Consider the following 22376-nt stretch of genomic DNA (forward strand, 5'->3'; position numbering starts at 1 on the left):
ACTCTTCAAATGGACATGTACAAAAGGGTAAATTTTATATGTAAATTAAATCTTGATTAACAAGACCCCTCCTCCCAAAACCTGAGTATTTACTCTTGAAAAAAAAAAAAAGTGAGACTATTCTAACTATTTTGTTGATGTTTTAAAATGCAAAACTAGTTTTAAATTAACATTTTATCTTTTTAAGCCCAAAGGCAAGATTTTCTCGTGAGCTAAGAAATGAATTCATTTCATACTTCTACCTACTTATATGCCAATAGAGCAACTTTTGCCTTAACACGTGTGTGTACAGGATTCCACAGATACAACAGCTACATGAAGCAAATTACTACATATCCACAAATACACTGACTCAACCCTGAATCACTTCCAATAACACTCCTACAATAACGCTTCTTCACAGCTCAAAACTATCAGTGTCTACTGAATAAAACTGAACTCTTACGTGGTAGTTCAAGCTGCCTTACCCTCTGACCAAAGGCTCTATTTCCAGAATGAATTCCCATTCCTCTCCCTCATGAAAAATCACCTATACTGTAGCTCTAACAGAATTTTTAACATTACTTACCCACAAACTGTGCTTTCTCACCTTCTTGCTCATGTTTCTGCACCAGCTCAGTAAACCATCCCTTTGTCATAACAGGCTATGCTTTCTTAGTCATTTAACACTTTTATAACTACCTGCCTTTGTACCTTTCACTCCCATCCAGAAAATAAACTCAGGTGGAAACTGTCTTACAAATTTTTATAGGGCCAATGGTTAGCACCAAGTATTAATATCAGAATCTGTGTTGGATTAACCTCTTATAACCAAAATCCCATGCATTTGAAGGATGGGCTCAAATAGCATTTCTAACAAGAAAAAGAGATAAAGCTGAAGGAAGTAAATGGGTTTAGCTTAGAGAAGAAAAGCAATTTCCCATTTTAAGTATAAACTCCCCTGTTGTTTCCACTAACACTGTTCTTCTACCACTTCAACCCTGATACCCTGACCGTCTTTATCTCCCAGTCTATCAGTTCCCGCCTGGGATCACTTTTCTTTTTACCACACGGTCAATCTTTGTCACCAAAAACCTTCACTTTCTTTTATTCTTTCATCTCCACGGACACTTCAACCTTGAATCAACTAGTTTTGTTTTGTTTTCAGTTCTCTTTTGAGTGGAAAAGCTTACAACACCATGCTGATTGGAATTTTAAATAGGTGATTTTAATAATAACAGTAATAGTAACCCCATGACCACCACCAATGGCAGCTAACATTTAATGAGCATTTACCATGTTCAGGCACAATGCTCTTTCAATAACCCTAAAAGGTTATAAGTAGAGAAACAGACATGGAAATGCTAATTAACTTGCCCATTTTAAGAGACCAAAAAGCAGAACTGAAATTTGAACTAAGGCAGTCTGACTGCCGGGCAGATTAGTCACCGTGCTATAGTTCTTCCCAAATGCAATCAAAGTTGTACTGCCATTCATATTCAGAACTGATCAAACATTCCTTTATTCATTTCCTTACAATCCTTTTCTTCAAGCAAATGTTCCAACTTTCACTGATTCATTCATAGAAAAATATATTTATTCAGTCGCTGAACAAATTAAATAGTAATGTTGGTCACTGAGACCAGCACAGAAGAGGAAAACATGATCTTTGCCTTCTATTTAAGTCCCCAAACTCTCTGTCCCGTCACTCTCAGCAGAAATCATTAACTAATATTTATTAGCACTTACCGTGCCAAGCACTTTACATGTACAGAATCATGTAACCTATGATACAGTCCTCATTATTATTATTACCATTCTACATAGAAAAAAAAAAAGCAAAAATAAACAAGTGTGACTACATCAAATTAAAAAGCTGCACAGCAAAGGAAAAACAAATATGGAAAGGTAACCTACCAAATGGGAGAAAATACTTGTAAACCATATATTGATAAAGGGCTACTATATAATCTTATATATAAGAATTCATATATCTCAGTATCAAAAAATTAAAAGGAACAAACAAACACCCACAAACAATCCAGCTTAAAAATGGAAAGAGGCTCTGAATAGATATTTTTCCAAAAAAAGATATATGAATAGAAGGCGATGGCACCCCACTCCAGTACTCTTGCCTGGAAAACCCCATGGATGGAGGAGCCTGATGGGCTGCAGTCCATGGGGTCGCTAAGAGTCGAACACGACGGAGCGACTTAACTCTCACTTTTCACTTTCATGCATTGGAGAAGGAAATGGCAACCTACTCCAGCGTTCTTGCCTGGAGAATCCGAGGGACGGCGGAGCCTGGTGGGCTGCTGTCTATGGGGTCGCACAGAGTCGGACACGACTGAAGCGACTTAGCAGCAGCAGAAGCAACAGGTACATAAATGATGCTCAGCATCACCAATCACCAGGAAAATGCAAATCAAAGCTAAAATGAAGTATCATTTCACGCTGTTAGAGTGACTACCGTCAAAAAGACAAGAAATAAAAAGTACTGGCAAGCATGTGGAGAAAAGGGAATCCTTGTGTACTGTTGGTAGGGATGCAAATTGACACAGCCACTGTGGAAAACAATATGGAGCTTCCTCAACAAATTCAAAAGAAGAACTACCATAAGATCCTACAATTTCACTTCTGAGAATGTACTCAAAGGAAAAGGAAACACTAACCTGAAAAAATATCTGCATCCCTACACTCACTGCAGAATTATCTACAATAGCGAAGAAGCAATCTGAATGTCCACTGATGGGTGAATAAAGAAGATATCTATTTAAAATGGGATATCAATCAGCCACAAAAAAAGAGGGGAATCTTGTGACACCAGGAATGGATCTTGAGGGCATTATGCTAAGTGAAATAAGTCAGACAGAGGGCAAAGATACCAAACCAAAACACAAAAACAAAACCCAAACTCTTACATACAGAGGACCGACTCATGGTTGCCAGAGGCACGCGTAAGGAGATGGGCAAAATGGGCAAGGGAAGTTGAAAGGCACAAACAAAAATTTACTGTCATAAAATAAATAAGTCATGGGGATTTAATGTACAGGGAGGTAACTACAGTTAACAACACTGGAATGTATATTTCAAAATGGCTAAGGGAGTAAATCTTAACAGTTTTCACTTCAAGAAGAAAAAATTTCAACTATATGTGGTGATAGATGTTAACTTGACTTTATGTGGTAGTCATTCCTCAAAATATGGAATGATTATGTTGTACGCCTACAACTAACACAATGTGATATCCAATTATATCTCAAAAATATTTTTTAAGCAAAAAACAGAGGCACAGAAGTTATGTAATATGCCCAAGGTCACACAGCTAAAAAGTAGCAAAGCCAGGATCTAAAACCAGTCTAGATTCAGAATCCAAGCATTCACTAGAAGGCCATCAAAGTCAGTGATGCCATTAGGCTTCTGTCCCTCAACTTCTCTATCTACACCTAAAACATAATCCTCAGTAACTAATGTATTCAACACTGACTGATAACGCACTTGCCTTGTTTTGTTCCTTGAATACAACCTTGTTCCTGCACCAGAGACTTTGTACTTTCCTAAAACATTATTCCTCTAGGTCTGCCTTCCAATCATTATGACTCAACTTAAATGTCAACTAACCCTGACCCGTCCTGATCACCCTACCTAATATATCACCTTCAACTACAAATTGTCCGTCACATGAAATCGGTTTTATTTCCTCCACAGCTATTTATCACAACCTAAAATGATCAGTTGCTTATTTGTCCCTCCTTGAGTAAAAATTCCCAAGAGGACAGAGACCTTGTCTATCTTGCTCACTGCTACATCTTCAGCACCTCAAACAATGCCTGGCACAAAGCAGGTACTAGATATTTACAGAACAGACGCCAAAACTTCTGCTACACATTAGGATTACCAAAATAAAAAAGATACAGTTCTTAATAAACTCCTGGTCTTTAGATTTATAAATATGTACCTCCTCCAATTCTATATTAAAGGATGACTAGCTCCTAACATTTTTAGTGGCTAACCTCTTCACCTGTCATAAATATGTCCCCGAGATCTCCCTTAGACTTCCCCCCAAGGATTATCCCCTCTCTCACTTCTTTAATTTCTCCTCCTCCACTTACTGAACATTTCCCACCTAGCCTCCCACACTCAAATAACCTTCCCTCAGCCCTACATCCCCCTATTACCCTAAAGTATCCCACGGACTTCTTAACCACACCTCTCTTACAAACACATCTTGACCACTTCCTCAAAAGTCACCAGTGGCCTGGATAGTATTCTCACTTTCTTCAACATTTAACCCTGCTGAGGACTTTCAATCCAACCAGAGGTGCTGCTGTGCCACAGTTCTCTTAATTTTTTAAAATCTTTTTTGACCTTACTTCACTGTCTCCCTTCTCTCACACTTTTAAACTTGATTTTCACTAGAACTTCATCCTCTATTCTTGCTCCATTCTGTCTCTGAAACATTTCACCTTTTCCTCTACCTCAACTAGTGCCCCATATCAATAACTACATCATTCATTCAGAACCTAAATTCCAGCTCCGCTTTCCCCTTAATATTTAATATGAAATGTGACTGAATTCTTCAGCAAATCCTCAATAAAGAGTAGTTGCCGGCCATGACTTAGAAAAAATAATGCGAACTAAAATAATGTTCTGAACAAGCACTGGAAGGCAATATCATACAACTTAAGGCTTATTTCATGAGTACTTCTTGAAATACAGTACGTGAACTAATTCTTCACTAATTTTAACTGACAGCTTGTACAAAAATAAACCAAAGACTAAAAATCATTCATACACTTTATATATGTGGTTAATCTATATTAATTTTGCCTAAAACTGTTTATATAGTTCTAAATACACAGAAACAGTATTACTGCACAAATACAGTAGTAGAAAGCTAAAACAGGGAACATGCCAGTCACAAATTATTGCGTAAGTCTGGAAACAACATATGAAATAAATTCAAATTCTTTAAAAGGGGTTTGTAAAGATACACCTACAGTGCCATATTTAAAAGACTCACAGCTCAAAATTACACCTAATTATTAGAGCAAACTGTCCATTGAGGTTTTGTGCTATTCAAAAACATTAGCAAGAAACAGACTTGTGACATTGTGGCCTTTAATTTAGATAGCCAAGAGTAGTTAGTTATATACATTTATATTAGTATGATAAAACTAAAGTCCCAATCCTATAAACAATAATACAGACCAGAAGAAATGTTTACCTCTCTGCAGTGGACAGGAGCCACAGTCCACACTGGTCGACCACAAACACCTGACTCACAGCCTAGCCCCTCTCATATGAGAGAAAATGACATCTGGTTATTACCGAACAAACTGCACGTTCAAAACCTACAGTGAACTCTCTAACTTGTTCAACAAAAATCTTCCTATGCTTTCCTTATGTACTGCAAGAAGGTGTGAGGGGGAAAAAAAGATGAAGCCAGCTCCTAATTATCACTGCCAAAGCCAAGCTGGTGAAACAAGTCACTCACCATGCTTCAAGGTATGTGGCATGTAAAGGCATGGACAGGAAAACAATAGCAGAGCCTTAAGCAAAAAGACACCTACATTTTAAGAAAAAGAAAATGAAAGTGATTTCACATCTCCTCCACCAAGGGAGCTGTAGGTGCACCGAGTCTTGAAATTCTAGGAGCTGCTCAAATGTTCTAGTTGGTGGCAGTTGATCACTACACCAGCTGTCACCTTTCGGAGTTTTCCAGGTTTCCCCCTTTCCCCCACAAAACCCCCTCTAGTCTAAGGCCGAAAAGTAACTGAGGAAATAGAACAGAAGATGAAGGGAAATGGCCGATGGGACAACAGACCACGAGAGCTGCTGTAACCATGTCTCCAGAGGACCCAAAGCTCTAGTTATCAAAGTAGAGCTCTAGAAATCTGTATCAGACACCTTTCAGATCCAGGGAAAACCTCCATCCGTCTCCCTTTCGCATCTATCTCGTAAACTGAAATCCCCTGTCTTATCCTAAACTCATCCTATATATATGACATTATCCTTAACAGATACCAATGCTTCCCCTAGTGAAAGGCAGATTTTTTTTTTTTTTAAGGGAGAAGGAAAGGTGAGGATGGAATGTCCTGAGGGAATGGGGGGAGGGGGAGGGGGTGAGAAATACGTGCAAATACCATTGCGGCAAAGACACTGGACACGCCAGTTCCCTCATCGCTCCTGCAAATTCTCTTCGTGCATGACCCTCCGCTCAGCCCTCCTCCTGCTTCAACAATACACAGACACGTGTCCTAACCGACCCGCACCATCACCTTTTCTAGCATCGCACGCTCCCCGTTTCCACCCTCCCTCGCCCCCCAACAAAGACAGTCACACACACTTAAAAGAGCAGAAACTGCTGCCACCGCACCCTCCTTTCTCAGTAAGTGCTTCTACCATCTAGCATCCAGTGCTGGCTGAAAGACAGCTCGATAAACACGTATGTAGACAGATACACACACTGACACACACACACGGGCGCACATGCAGCATGTGGCGCAAAGAAGGGCACCCGGAGACGCACCTGGAGGCCGGGTGTCCAGCGCTGCTGCCCCCCTGGTCCCTGTCACTGAGCGCAGCTGTGTAAATCCTCCGGTAGCGGTCGGCCAGGGCCCGGCCTGACAGGAGCAGCTGGTAGTGACCCCGGGAGTCCGGGGCCGGCAACCCCAGCCCCAGCCCCGCGGCCGCCAAGGAGCCCTCGGGAAGCGGCATGAACAGCGCCCCCGGCGCCGGGGAGGAAGAGATGGTAGCGGCCGGGAAGAATCCGTCTCCGCCGGGCCCCGAGGAGGCGGCGGCGGGAGAGGCGGTAGCTGCGCACATCATCCTCCTCGCCGCCGCCTCGTCCCCGCGGGCCGGGCAGGCAGACACACGCGCGCACACACAGCCCTTTTCCAACGACGACGGCTCCGGTGGCGGCCTCTCGCTCCCGCAGCAGCTGAGACTACAAAGACAGCGACCTCCTCCTTCTCCTCCTTCTTCTCCTCCTCCCCCCCGCGCCGCCCTCGCCACTACTGGGGCCGCTCATCTAACCCCGCCACCCCGGGAGTGTTAGGAGGAGGCGGTGCCGCCGCTGCACCCGCCGCCGCCTCCGCTGCCACCGCCGGAGCCACCCGCAATGGGAAGCGGCCGGCCGCACTGGGCATGCGCCACTCCTTGCGCACGCTCAGTCCCTCCGGCCCCGCGTTCCAGCCCCACCCCCTCTCCGCCGCCACTGCCTCCGCCTCCGGGCACTGGGTGTGGGGCCGGGGTGGCGTGCGGGATCGGGAAAAAGTCCACTTCTCCGGGTTTTACTAGCAGCTTGAGGAAGAGTCAGGAAAGTGCTGGGGAGGCTGTCAGCTCCATCCAGTCGGCTTCAGGTACCTGGGTTCCATCCAGGTGGGAGAACTAGGATCTGAAAGAGAGACCCGGTGCCCGCCGCCGGAGGATGATCGTTCTGTATTCTGTTCCCTTTCCCCAAAGCGTGCGCTGCCAGCGGGAAGATTTCCTGTGAATGTGCTAGTTGAACTCAGAATTCGAGGCAAAGGAGGCCAGCCGAATTAGAAGTACCTTTGGTGGTCTTAGTTTGGGGTTTTTTGTCATTAGGATTTAAGTCTGTTAAAAATAGCTTTTACTTACTAAAGACAGGTAGTAATTTGGTGCACCCTGTTTTTTTTTTTTTTTTTTCCTGTGAAATTATAGCTCCCAGGTAGGAGAGGATTCACAAGCCAAAGTCTTTCCCAAGTTCTTGTTCTTCACATTTATATCCGAGCTAAGTCTTAATGCAGTAGTGCTTCTCTCAAATATTCTTTCTTTAACTCCACATTCACCCTAAGCAGAGGGGGAGGGTACTCTTATCTCTTGACAGTGGAAACTTCATGGCTTATCTTTCTCAGCCCACATTTACATCACTAAAGATAATTCTTGAATATGACCTGAAACAATTGTGACAGACTGTGTAACATAAGCAAATGTCATATCTACCAAAGATCTTATCAGTGTTATCTGTAAATGTAATATTTGCTGAGTCCCCTCTTCCCAGTTATTCTACTAACTTCTTCAAAGTAAATGCTTTAGAAATATACGTGCCAAAGTACCCTGATTCCTATTAAATTTTATCCTTTTTTTAAATATAAATTTATTTAATTGGAGGCTAATTATTTTACAATATTGAATTGGTTTTGCCATACATTGACATGAATCCACCATGGATGTACATGTGTTCCCCATCCTGAACCCCTCTCCCACCTCCCTCCCCATACCATCCCTCTGGGTCATCCCAGTGCGAGCACCTCCCTCACCCCCACTCCCCCCACCCCTCCCACTCCCCCCGCCCCAGGCATCCTGTATCATGCATTGAAGAGTTTGCTTAACTGCATAGTCCTGAGGAAATCATTTTTAAGTCTTATATCCCAGTGCTATTGGTTTCCTCAGTGGCTCAATGGGAGACACAGGAGAAGCAGGGTCAATCCCTGGAACCCGAAGACCCCATGGAGAAGGAAATGGCAACCCACTCACTCCATGGAAATCCCATGGACAGAGCAGCCTGGTGGGCTACAGTCCAAAGGGTCACAAAGATTCGGATATGACTGAGCACATAAGCACACATATCTTTTATGTACTTACTGGCTCTTAAGCCTCTTTGAATGTTCTTTAGCAGGAAAAAAAAAAAAAATCAAGCCCTGTTTACTGTTTGGAGAAGTACAAACAAGCAGTGGAGAAATTAAAATAATTCTAGTTTTTATGGGGAGACAGTGCTGAAGGATTCCTTTTTATCTGGGGCTTTGAATAATAAATGAATATCATTTTGATTTTAAAAGATAAGTAGAAATGGGATAATAAAGCCATGGGACAAAGGACAGGCATGGGAAATCATAGTATTTTCCTGTGTGTGTAGCTCTGTTGTACCGATTTTGTATTTATCTTGTTGCCTCAGCTATCTTATAAGCTCCTTCACGGCTTTTTGTTTATCTTGATGTCTTCCTCAGCACCTGGTCTAGAACCTTGCCTATGGTAGATATCCAGCAGTTATTTATCGGGTGAAATTTCCTGTGCTGATGCTCCACCATGGTTACCCACCTGTGTTGAACAGAAACTGCCCGTCCCTGCTCCCTGCTCCCCTCTTCCATCCCCTCCTCCCATTCCCTGACCCCCCTACCAACCCTGGGATGAGAGCCAAGACAAGGTAGACGCAGCTAAATGCTGGTGGAGTTAAAGGCAAAAGGCGAACTCCTAACGGCTCTAAGGGCTAATACTGTTGTAAGAGCCAGAGAGGTAGCCAAAAGTCTCTGGCACGGGGAAGTTTGGGTTCTGACTCTGCTATTTGTATGTCTTTGGACAAGTTTCATCCTCTGATGGGGACTCCCTGGTAGCTCAGCTGTTAAAAAACTGCTTGCCATGCAGGAGACCCTGGTTCGATTCCTGGGCTGGGAAGAATCCCTGGAGAAGGGATAGGCTACCCACTCCAGGTATTCTTGGGCTTCCCTTGTGGCTCAGCTGGTAAAGAATCCCCCTGCAATGTGGGAGACTTGGGTTCAGTCCCTGGGTTGGGAAGATCCTCTGGAGAAGGGAATGGCAACCCACTCCAGTATTCTGGCCTGGAGAATTCCATGGACTGTATAGTCCATGGGGTCACAAAGAGTTGGACAGGACTGAGTGACTTCCACTTGCAGCCTTTGAAACAGGATCAAAATAATACTGCAGGAGATTGTGGGAGGACTTCCCCTTGTCAGGTGGCTTTTCACAAGCAGAACACACTAGACTTTTCCATCAGGACTGGAATGATGCTTGTGTCTGTTCCCCTGGTGCATCCCCACCTCCTAGCACAGACGTTAGCCCTAAGCAGCAGGGAAATAGACATTGGTTGAATGAATGAATATGTGAATGAACAAATGTTGCTGGCAGAGAGAAATATTTGCAGCTCAGGCTCAGGTAGTGGCCGGTGCACTCACTGTCCGTTTAGATCTTCTAGTGGAGACTGACCTGGAGCATCTGTCTCCGAGTTCCCCCTTACCCGTTCCTTAATTTCCCTTGGGTCCTTACACAACCCTTCGGTCCCAGACAGGCCCCTTCAGGAGCCTTCTGGGTACACACAAAACCCGGTAGCTGGATAATTTTTAAAGAATCCCGTTGTCACTGAGCGGAGCCACTAGGCGTGCGCAGAGTTACACACATGCTCACTTAGGTATCCGAGGCTGGCGTTTCTGTTGCGGTTGGCAGCGTTTCCTTCCACGGCAGCGGTAGCGGCCGCTCTACCCTAAATTGATAGCCAATGCAGCGTTTTTTCTCCTCTTCTTCCTGATTCCGCACTGTGCCCTCCCGGGTCACTGCAACTTGCTACTCCTTTGCCTTGGCAGCTGGGCAGCTTGGAAGGCTACCCTGGGGTTGGCGGGGAATAGGGCGCCAGCCGGGAGGGAAAGGGCATTTGGACTCACCCTTGACTCCACTGTCCAGGGGACCTGAAGGGGAGGGTGCCCTCCACCCCACCCAAGGCAAGTGTCGAGGGTCACCTGAAGCACCAATGCAAACGAGAGAAGTGGATTTCTCGAAATGTACAAAAGCAAGTGTCCCCTCCCGCCAGTTACTGTTCGCACTACTATCGAAAGCCCTGTGTTGGGAAGGCGGACGCAGGGTGGGGGGGCTCTCACTATTCAAGAAAATGTGCAGAATGAAAAAAACATATAGAGGGGTTTGCTATTGTTTTCCCAGCCCCATTGAGCGGGGCTCTAGTACTTTCCGTGCTGCCATCTTAGCTTTATCTTCTGGCCGGGCTGGGCGTGTGTGTGCAATCGTGCTAGGAGGAAGGGTAGAGGCGTGGAGGGGGCATTGGGCGGGTTGGGTGTCAGAATTGGCCAGACAGGAGTTCAGGGCACAGTTACCCTCAAAGAACATTGTACTAAGGCAAATCCTGACTTTTTCCATTTTATTAGTGAAACACATGCATAGTATTTTTTTTATAGTCTTTGTGGTAGATATCATGCTCATTTCTTGAAAACATCTCTCTTCTCTATGATCGTAGAAGACCATGGCTTCATCTTTTATCCCTATAACAGAGTTTGTCACTCTTTTCCACTTGACATTCCAAACCTGGGACTACAATTTTCTGAACTCTTAGCGGATTTACATCTTTTGTACTCTATCTTTAAGCAGATCTTTTAAAGGAAGCTATACCGGTTTCCCGAATAGAAGGCAGACGCTTTAACCTCTGAGCCGCCAGGGAAGCCCCAAATGCCAATGTAGTAAATAATAAACATAAACCATAAAGTGTATGTAAGAAGACACTGATTGATATTGTTTTATTTAAAAGGTTAATATTGTATTAATACTACACAAGATTTCAAACACAGGAAGCATGTATATAATCAGAAACATCAAGACTGCTGGAAATGTTGTCAATGTCAAGAATCTGAGTTTGTTTCCTGGATTTGTACGATAATGCATGTAAACACCAAGAGTGGTGGCTCAGAGCATCTTAAAACAAGCTTAGTAGCTGAGAACAATTTGGAAGGAAAAAATACTCCAGAAATTCTTCACTCTTCAGCAGCCACTTTCTAAAGACCACAGAATTCTGCATTCTTGACAAATATGACCATATTGCACTTTAAAATGAAATATATTTCATATAATTTAATACTGTAAACTAAATAGAAGTCAGCATGGTGATTGGAATTCTTTTAAACAAAAATTATATATTAGATCCCCTAGATACACTGACTTATTCTTTTAAACAACTATTTTTAGAGCCTTGGAAGAAGAGTCAGCAATTTGCAGTCATGAAGAGTTAATGCTTTTACCTTTTGATTCATATTAGTTTTAAAAGATACAAATTTTATGTCCAAATTTCCCTACAAATAAAAAAATGTAGATTCTAGGGGCCTTGAGTTAAATTTTCATCCCTGAAAAATGTTTCTAAAATATTGATTAGTGAGAATATTCTTTGAAGTATGTAAATTCACTAATATATATTTGAATGCAAATCACAGTTTAAAAAAATCTCCTTGTGATTTATTTTAGCCCAGAGGAAGCTGTCACAACTGATACAGAAATTCATATAAAGTATAACTCTGAGAGAAATGTCAAAACCATTGAATTTTAATTTTGAAAACTTCAATATAGTTTATAAATTATTAGGTTTATCTTTATTACTAAGGTTAAATAGTTTAATATTAAATCATATTCCTCAAACCCTAAAGGACTATTGAAATTTTTTATAGAATAGCAATTTCACAATGTCAAAGTTTCCTTGAACTATATTATTTTAAATAGGGTTCTTGGCTAATCCACATATCAGGATATATCTAAATGACTCTAAACTGATTATACTAAGCTCTTATTTTAAAGACATTTAGCCTCCCTAAGGCTAAGTTTTCTCATCAGTAAAATGAGAGTAATAATCACACCTAGTTCATTAGATTCTTTGAGGATTAATTTAAATAACATGTATGAAGGACTTGCTAAGCACATTGTCTGGCAGGCAATAAGTATTATTATTATATGTGGTGCTCTGTTTGAGGTGTATCCTGATCTTGTGCTAGAGGAAGTGATAAAACAGTTACACAGTTTGAGTTGTTTCCTCACAGAGTCCTATCCACAAGTATAGATTTACTATATCTTGTTATGACAAGAAGAATTGAATCTAAAGACTATTCATTTCCCTAAAATACTCTGTTCTTGGATGATTTATTACTTCACAAAATATATTGCTGATTTTCATCAATTGAGTTTCTGTAATTTTAACTGATGGCTGTATTTTTGACATCTAATAATCAAAAGATTATAGTTCCCTCTCAAGTGGCTGGTGGCACTTCCAGGGTCAAAAATTATAAATCACGCATGGCTCACATTCTCTTGTTTATTTATCTGTAATTAGCATCAAAATCTTAGCCCCACCCAGTTCAACTTCCTGTTTTGATCAATAGTTTGACTTTTATATTTTGAAAGTAAAAAGGAGTTGATTTACTAGCTCTTCATAAATAATTCTCTTAAAAATATTTTGCTTCTTCTTTATCATGTCAGATTTGTCTTCCAACTCGGCCAGACGCAGTTTAAAAAGTTTTAGAACATATACTTCATGAAAAATAGTTCTGCTTTTCCTAAATTAATTTGTGGTAAGTAATACTGTTTTCTTAGTTCAGACAAAATAATCGTATCTGTATAATGTCAAATGTTGAGAACTAGATTATTTACTTATATGGTGGAGCAGAGACAACACAGCTTCCCAAGAAAAGATGTGGCTTCCTTGCAGGTAGTCCTAACACCCATGTCACTGCACAGGTGGAATGAGGTACCAGTAATTTTCTTGTTTGCTCTCGAGTTTATTCCTGCAAACTTCGTTTTCCAGGCTCTGTTGTCAGCTAGCTTCAAATTAGGTTAAGCCTGTGGGGTGAGATGGGTGATTGGAAAGTGGGAAGGAGGAGAAACTCTGCCTCTCCCATCCCCCACCCTCATTGCTCTTTCCATTTTTGGAGCAATAGCACCTCTGTGGTTTCAGTTTCTCCTGGGCCACTTCTCCCTCCATGATCCAGCTCCAGCCAGATACCCTGTTGTACAACCAGTTCTCACTGGGCAGCCCTGGCTCCTGGAATCTGGTAACAGTTTCTCCTCCAGTGGGATCTCCATCACCAGGGATTATAGTAGTTTCCTGCTGATATTACTCCTTGAGATGTCTCTATCCCTCCTTTGGCTTTTCAGCTCCTTCAGTACCATTGCAATTAGTTCTCCATATTCAGTCCCCTCTCTGAAAGACCTGGCATGCCCTTGTTTGTTTTTCTGATTGGACTCCAAGTGAGGTGGATAGTCTCCCATGTGCATAATAGACCTGAATTGGCTCCTCAGCCAAATGACATGTCATCCTCTTTCATCTGGTCTTTAAAGCTTGTAGATCTGACCTCAATTAGCAAAACAGGAACCTACTTTGAGAACGATATTGACTGACTCACTGCACCCATTCCAAATCCCCTTCTTCCATTCCTGCCTCTACTTTAGAGACAGAGGTAAAAAAGAAGAAGTATTCTCCCTGGGAGACTCTCCTATATCTAAGGTTGGCTTTGGGGCACAATTCAGGCCAGCAGGATGAAGGAGAATTTGCTGGTACTTGCTCTGTGTTCTCTCTCTTTCCACCTCAAAGATGGTCAGGATGGTTGATGTTTGTAGCTGCGAGCTAAGACGTATGAGATAAATGCCAAGGGCATCACTGACATCATCCTTGATATGTGGAGCCACTGAACAAAGTTATTTTTATGATTAAAAAAAGAAAAAGCTTTCTTGCTTTATGCAAGTCAAACATCAAAAAGTTCACTGCAGTGTTTTATGTCATGCCTTCAGGTTTATTAACGATTTGTGCAGTGCTGTGCCTCCCAGATATCCTCCAGGTCTGAGGCACTTATTCCCCCAGATGCTGGGAGCTTTGGCCACTAGCTGCTCACAGCTAAGCCCCTTCTGTAAGTTGCCCTTGGTCTTACAAAGTTGTCCAGGATTTCAAGGTTCCAGCCCCTCTGCAGGGGGAGCCCCCATCAGTTCACTGCTCAACGAGGTGTACAAAGCCCTGGCCCTCTGACCATGCTTCAGGATGACTTTGAAGAGCCACGCTAGCTCACATCTCTCCATTAACTAAGGCCTTTGTTCCAACTTCCCTGCATCAATTTCTCTTTCCCACCTGCTTTTCTCACTCATTCACAGGCAGTATTGTTGAAAGGACTTTCTATGATAAACTTTTACATGCAAGTCTTCTTCTCTGAGTCTGTTTCTTAGGGAGTCTGACTTGTCAGTTAGTATGGATAGTGGGCTGAAGATGCAGACTCTAAAATGGGATTTTGGAGCTGGGTCACCCACTGGTTAGATGACAATGAGGACCCCATCGGTGGTGGATGGTTTCTAAAGTGACACCATGATCTCTGTCTCCTAATACCCCTGTCCTTATATGAACCTCTCCTCTTGTGTTTGGACCTGCAAATTCTTTCTAACCAATAGGATATGGTACAGTGACAGGGCATACATGTGTGTGACTAGGTTACATAATATCACAACTCCTATCTTTCTGGGACCCTCTCTCTTTTTGCCGACTTTGAAGAAGCTAGCTACCATATTGTGAACCACTGTATGGAGAGGGCCACATAGCAGGGAGCTGATGGTATGTTCTGATCAACAGCCAACAAAGACTTAGTTCTTTAGTCTGGCAGCCTACAAGAAACCTAATTCTGCCAAAAAAGGTATAAGTGTCTCCATCAAATATACCTGCAGAACTCAGAGAAGCCTAGCAGATCTTGTCCCTCCTTTGTGGTAGCAAGTGTAAGGTGTGACAGCCTACCCTATACTTTGTAGTAGGCATCTGGCATGTCTCAGACCACTGGACCCCTAACTCAGCATTACATTGTCCTTCTACAGTGCAACGTTATCACATTCTTACTGGCTTAAAATGACACATATTATCATGGCTTGGCTCTGTCCTCTGCAATCAAGGTGTCCTCTGGGGCTATAGTCTCATCTGAGACTCAACTGGGAGAGGAACCACTCTCACACTTATACCTTTTTTGGCAGAATTAGGTTTCTTGTAGGCTGCCAGACTAAAGAACTAAGTCTTTGTTGGCTGTTGATCAGAACATACCATCAGCTCCCTGCTATGTGGCCCTCTCCATACAGTGGTTCACAATATGGTAGCTAGCTTCTTCAAAGTCGGCAAAAAGAGAGAGGGTCCCAGAAAGATAGGAGTTGTGATATTATGTAACCTAGTCACACACATGTATGCCCTGTCACTGTACCATATCCTATTGGTTCGTGAATGACACAGATGGCTGCCAGCTTTAAGTGGTGCCCAGAACAGGAAAGTGCTCTGCACCACCTCTTAAGTGTGGGGCAAGGACTTCTACTTCTTGGACTATACAGCATGACAGCATGTATGATATTAATATGTTAGTGGTGGGGAAGGATGCAATGCAGTGAATGGAAAGTTTCAATGGGAGAATAACAAGAGCATGGCCACATGACCTTTAGAATAAAAATCATAAACTATTGAAAATAGCTCCTGGCACACTGTGTGGGCCAGGAAAATGGGAAGAGCACCTCATCATGAGATGTCAGGTGGCTAGAACTGCCCAGCAGGAGCTAGGTGTTGCTGAATCCATCAACTTATAAGATCCAGGGGGCCCAACAAAAAACCTCTGGTAAGACAGAGTTAATATACTGAGGATTGGGTGTGAACAGGGCCAGAGAGCAAAAACGCTGCATGATTGTGTGGCTAGATGTCATCAATCCTTCTTGCACTGGTACCTGCATCTAAGCTCACATATGGCTGCATGGGATTGGAAGGGCCCTTATGACTGGTGTAGAAGAGGAAAAAGGCTGAGCTTGGTGCAGGCATAAGATGACTTGGTAAGTAGGTGCAAGTTGACAGGAACTGCTGCTTGTCTGTGATTTGATAGATAATAATGAGGCAAAATCCTCTCAGTGATTCAAACTTCATGCATTGAGCACAGTCATCCATTTTGCATGTAAATGGCCTGAAGTAAGAATATGTAAGATCCATGGGTTGTAGCAGGTGGCTTGGCCATTTGGTAAGGACCTGAACAAAGAAAGATTGGAATATTGGGCAGAAGAAGATCTATGGAAGAGGCATGTGAGTGGATCTGTGTGAGTGAGCACAAAGTGTGACTTTCTTTGAATCACGTGGTGACGCCCATCAGAGAATGTCCCACCATGACCCCCGAGAGAGAATGACTCCTCCAGCTGGTATCAGCTTCTATTTTTGTCCACCCAATAGGGGCACAGAGGGCACATGGACAGGATAGCCATGGTGCACAGATGGAGGCTCTTGTGTGGGTGGCAAGGATGGAGGTTAAACATGGACCTTACAGAGAGGGCTTTCCCTTAACAATGCTGATCTAGCCACTACTATTGCAGAATGTGCAATCTGCCCGCAAAATGAAGCACAGTTCCTCAAGGAAACGAACCCGCCACTTGCTTTATATTTGATCACATTCCACCCTGGAAGGGTCAGTGATTGACCTGGGACTGATGCATATTTTGAAATGGACTTGCATTCCCTGGGGCTTCCCTGTTGACTCACTGGTAAAGAATCCACCTGCAGTGCAGGAGACTTGGGTTTAATCCCTGGGTAGGGAGGATCTCCTGGAGAAGGAAACGGCAACCTACTCAAGTATTCTTACTGGGAAAATCCCATGGACAAAGGAGCCTGATGGACTACCACCCATAGGTCTCAAAAGTATCAGACACGACTGAGCAACTACACGAACATTGCATTCCCCACCCATATTGGCCAGCATCCTCATCTGAAGGCTTAGGGAGTTCTATTTCACAGATATGAGATCCTGAAAAGAATTGTCTCAGCCCAGGGTGTCCACTTTATAGTATATGTCTGTGTTAGATTGAATAATGACTCCCCCCAAAAAATTGTCCACATTATAATCCTCAAAGTCTGTGAATGTTACCTTACCTATTACCTTACCTGGCAAAAGTCTTCCCACATGACGGTAGTGGTAAAGAACCCACCTGCCAATGCAGGAGACGTCGGTTTAATCCCTGGGTCAGGAAGATCCCTTGGAGGAGGGCATGGCAACCCACTCCAGTACTCTTGCCAGAAAAATCCCATGGACGGAGGAGCTTGGTGGGCTGCAGTCCATGGGGTCACAAAGAGTCTGACGCGACTGAAGCGGTTTAGCATGCACACATGCACACCAGGCAAAAGGGGTGTTGCAGATGTGATTGAATTAAAGATCCTTAGATGAGAACAGCACTCTGTATCATCCAGGTGGAACCAATAGAATCACAAGAGTGCTTACAAGGGGGAGGCAAGAGGCTCAGAGTGAGGGGAGGGGCTGCGTCTGTGGAAGCAGGGTCAGAGGAGAGATAATGGCAGAAGCAGAAAAGAGAAAAAAAGAAATTTGAAGATGTTCTGCTGCTGGCTTTGGTGGTAGAAGGAGGACTGTGAGCCAGGAAATATATATGACCTCTGGAGGCTGAAAAAGCAGAGGAAACTAATCCTTCCCTGGAGCCTCCAGGAGGAGTAAAGCCCTGCTGACACCTTGGTTTTTATGGCTTCTGACCTCTGAAAATGTAAGATAAATTTGGTCTGTTTTAACCCAGTAAGTCGGTGACAGCAACAAAAAGAAACCAATAAAATATCCATTGGCTCAGATGCTCAGTCATGTCTGACTCTTTGCAACCCAATGGACTGTAGCCCACCAGTCTCCTCTGTCCATGGGATGCTCCAGGCAAGAATACTGGAGCGGGTTGCCGATGCTCGAGGTGGACTGTCTTGGATACTATAGGGTTCTTGCCCAGACTGATGCCCCTTCAGGACTGAGTCTCTTATTTCCGGTCAGAAGTGTTGTCTGCTGACAACTCACAGCTGAGCCCTCTCTGAGCCTTGGGCTCAGAAGTCAGTGGAAGGTTGCTGTCTGGACCATGGTTATGTCCCATCCCTGAGGTGCAGTTTGCATTGAGTGACTTAAATTCCCCTTTATTATAATAATGGCTAAGTGAGAGTACAGAGTTTAATGTAAAGCCAAAGAAGCTGTGTTCTCTGAACCCCAGATGTTAGCAGTTTTCGCCAAACAGTCGCTTTAAAACTGGCAGGGCAGTCCTCATTACTCTGTAGGGAAGAGTTGGCGTGCTCCCTGAAGGCACCTAACTCCCAGCTGGATGAAAGGAGGACGAGAACAGGGCGAGGCTATAAACACCCATGCGTTTCTGCTTCCTGACTCAGCAGCAAGATAGGCAGTGCCCCTCCCCCGCTCATCCATCTTCTGTCATGGCTGCTCCGCCTGGTGATGGATGTAGCTGGGCACCAGGAACAAAGGAGAGTAGATGGGCAGTTAATGTAGTTTAGCATGACCCACTGAGCATCTCAACTAAGGTAGTCATCATGGAGGGGAGAGGACTGACCACTTAAGAGGTAAGACACATGGGAAAAAGTGATCTCACATGAAGGGTGAGGGAAATGGAGGATCCTCTTGTCATTCCCAGTCTCTGGGTGGACCTTGGTGTCATTTATTGAAATCGAATCCAGGGAACAAAGGCTGTTTCAGGATGGGAGATGAAGAGTGCTGTTTATCTTCTCTCTTTCTTGCTCTGAAAATAATTTGGGAGTATGTTTTTAGAGAATATAATCACTCCCCTTACACACATCCCTTTGCCATTAGTTTTTGGCTCACTCCAAAACCATTCCGGGCTTCCCTTGTGGCTCAGCCGGTAAAGAGTCCACCTGCAATGTGGGAGACCTGGCTTCGATCCCTGGGTTGGGAAGATCCCCTGGAGACGGGAAAGGCTACCCACTCCAGTATTCTGGCCTGGAGAATTCCATGGACTAGTTCATGGGGTCGCAAAGAGTCGGGCACGACTGAGCGACTTTCACTTCACAAACCCACTCCTGTATTCTTGCCCGGGAAATCCCATGGACAGAGGAGCCTGCTGGGCTACAAACCATAGGGTCACGAAGAGTCAGACATGACCTAGCCACTAAATAACAACAAAACCTTTTCCCTACACAGCCATCATCTTTAAAAATTGTATCGTATGCAATAAAATATTTTCCAGCAATAAAAAGGAATATATGCTACCACACGGATGAACCTTAAAAATATCATGCTAAGAAGCCAGACAAAAAAGGCCACATATTGTGTGGTTCCATTTATACGTAACATCCAGAATATGCAAATCCATTGAAATAGAAAGTAGATTGGTGGTTGCCAGTGGCTGGAGAAGTCAGGGGTGGAGAGAGACTGCTTATGGGTATGGAATTCTTTTGGTGGAGAGGGGTGATGAAAAGACTCTAGAATCAGTATGGATGATTGCACAACTTTGAATATTCCAAAACCTCTCGCACTGTGTACTTGAAAGTGTTGAATTTTATGGAACGTAATTATATTTCAATAAAACTTATCTTAAAAGTCTGCTGAAAGTGCATCAGTGATCTCGTATTGACGTAACGAGAGCTAGTTGCCACAACAGACAAACCTTGAGAACTGCTTGTTCTCTTTATCCCACAGAGCCATTCTTCTCCCTTAACCGAACTGCTTTGTGTCCCTGGAGTCTAGGTCCTGTGCGCCACATCAGCTGGGCTCCCTGGAGGCTGCATTCTGATTGGGTTTGGCCAATGGGGATGCCTTCTCAGGAGACTGCAGCACAGGCAAAGAGGTAGTTCAGGATATTTTTTCCCAGCTCTCCCTCTACTTCTGATAGCAGTTGTGTTGCCTCACGAGTGGAGTTCCTGCAGGGCAGCTCCTTCTCCTTGGCACCAGCGGCCAGGGCTCTGATAACTCTTTTCCTTTCTTTGCCCCTTCAGTTCCAGGAATAAAACAACTTCCTGCCTCCCATGTCTCTTCCCTTACCCTGCCCACTCCTCTGAAAAGATTTCCTTCGTTGAAGTCTCTTCATTTGAACCATCTGGGGTGATATGTTTTCTGACAGAATTCTGATGGGTACTCCTAAAACCTTGATGAATTAGGACAATAAAAGCTTACTCCTCACACATTTGACACAAGGCAGATTAACTCCCTTTCATCTTGGAGCTTTGCCATCTGGACCATGTGGTCTCCAACACAAAGCAGAAAAAAGAATGAATTGGAAGACTGCAAGGGTCTGTATAGTCAAAGCTATGGTTTTTCCAGTAGTCATGTATAGATGTGAGAGTTGGACTATAAAGAAGGCTGAGCACCGAAGAACTGATGTTGTTGAATTGTGGTGTTGGAGAAGACTCTTAAGAGTCCCTTGGACTGCAAGGAGATCAAACCAGTAAATTCTAAAAGAAATCAACCCTGAATATTCAATGAAAGGACTGATGCTGAAGCTGAAACTCCAATACTTTGGCCATCTGATTCGAAGATGCTGGGAAAGACTGAGAGCAGGAGGAGAGGAGGGCAACAGAGGATGAGATGGTTGAATGGCATCACCAACTCAATGGACATGAATTTGAGCAAACTCTGGGAGATAGTGATGGACAAGAAGCCTGGCGTGCTACAGTCCGTAGGGTCACAAACAGACACGCTAAGCAACTGAACAACAACAACAAGGGATGCCATCAAGGGCCAGGCCTGGAGGTGGTTTACATCCCTTTCACCCACATTCAGAGCTGAGGACAAGTCACAGGGCCACAAGCTAGGTACAAGGGAGGCCGGGAGAATGGTATGGTGAACGTAAGATACTTTCTCTAGCTAGTATTACAAAATTGCCTTCAGGTTTAAGTGGATGCTTTCAGTTCAGTTCAGTCGCTCAATTGTGTCCAACTCTTTGTGACCCCATGAACTGCAGCATGCCAGGCCTCCCTGTCCATCACCAACTCCCAGAATTTACTCAAACTCACGTCCATTGAGTCAGTGATGCCATCCAGCCATCTCATCCTCTGTCATCCTCTTCTCCTCCTGCCCCCAATCCCTCCCAGCATCAGAGTCTTTTCCAATGGGTCAACTCTTCGCATGAGGTGGCCAAAGTACTGGAGTTTCAGCTTCAGCATCATTCCTTCCAAAAAAATCCCAGGGCTGATCTCCTTCAGAATGGACTGGTTGGATGTCCTTGCAGTCCAAGGGACTCTCAAGAGTCTTCTCCAACACCACAGTTCAAAAGCATCAATTCTTCAGCGCTCACCTTTCTTCACAGTCCAACTCTCACATCCATACATGACCACTGGAAAAACCATAGCCTTGACTAGATGGACCTTTGTTGGCAAAGTAATGTCTCTTCTTTTCAATATGCTATCTAGGTTGGTCATAACTTTCCTTCCAAGGAGTAAGCGTCTTTTAATTTCATGGCTGCAATCACCATCTGCAGTGATTTTGGAGCCCAGAAAAATAAAGTCTGACACTGTTTCCCCATCTATTTCCCATGAAGTGATGGGACCAGATGCCATGATCTTCGTTTTCTGAATGTTGAGCTTTAAGCCAACTTTTTCGCTCTCCTCTCACTTTCACCAAGAGGCTCTTTAGTTCCTCTTCACTTTCTGCCATAAGGGTGATATCATCTGCATATCTGAGGTGATTGATATTTCTCCCGGTAATCTTGATTCCAGCTTGTGCTTCTTCCAGCCCAGCATTTCTCATGATGTACTCTGCATAGAAGTTAAATAAGCAGGGTGACAATATACAGCCTTGACGTACTCCTTTTCCTATTTGGAACCAGTCTGTTGTTCCATGTCCAGTTCTAACTGTTGCTTCCTGACCTGCATATAGGTTTCTCAAGAGGCAAGCAGGGCATAAAAAATACACCAGCATCTGGCCCCAGTCCACCTTACTCTCTTTATGACTGCTAGGGCCCTCTGCTGTGCTTTTGCACAGGCTGTCTCCTCTGCTTGAGTTTCTCTTCTCCCTCTTCTCTACCTGGCATAACTTCAAAACTCGGCTTAATAATTAACTCCTCCGGGAAACTTACCCTGACCCTTCCTAAGGCTGATTTAACTACCGGATCTC

General features: G+C 43.8%; 1 protein-coding gene across 1 annotated transcript in view; it reads right to left on the reverse strand.

Annotated features, from left to right (window-relative positions):
* MYCBP2 (MYC binding protein 2) overlaps positions 1 to 6810 on the reverse strand; it is a 267214-nt gene extending 260404 nt beyond the window's left edge. Inside the window, exon 1 of the mRNA XM_040266905.1 lies at positions 6512 to 6810. Coding sequence (XP_040122839.1) covers positions 6512 to 6810 — 299 coding nt within the window. The remainder of the gene's footprint in view (positions 1 to 6511) is intronic.
* Positions 6811 to 22376: the final 15566 nt, after the last annotated feature.

This window comes from Oryx dammah, unplaced genomic scaffold (assembly GCF_014754425.2).
Source record: "Oryx dammah isolate SB20612 unplaced genomic scaffold, SCBI_Odam_1.1 HiC_scaffold_24, whole genome shotgun sequence".
Classification (NCBI taxonomy): domain Eukaryota; kingdom Metazoa; phylum Chordata; class Mammalia; order Artiodactyla; family Bovidae; genus Oryx; species Oryx dammah.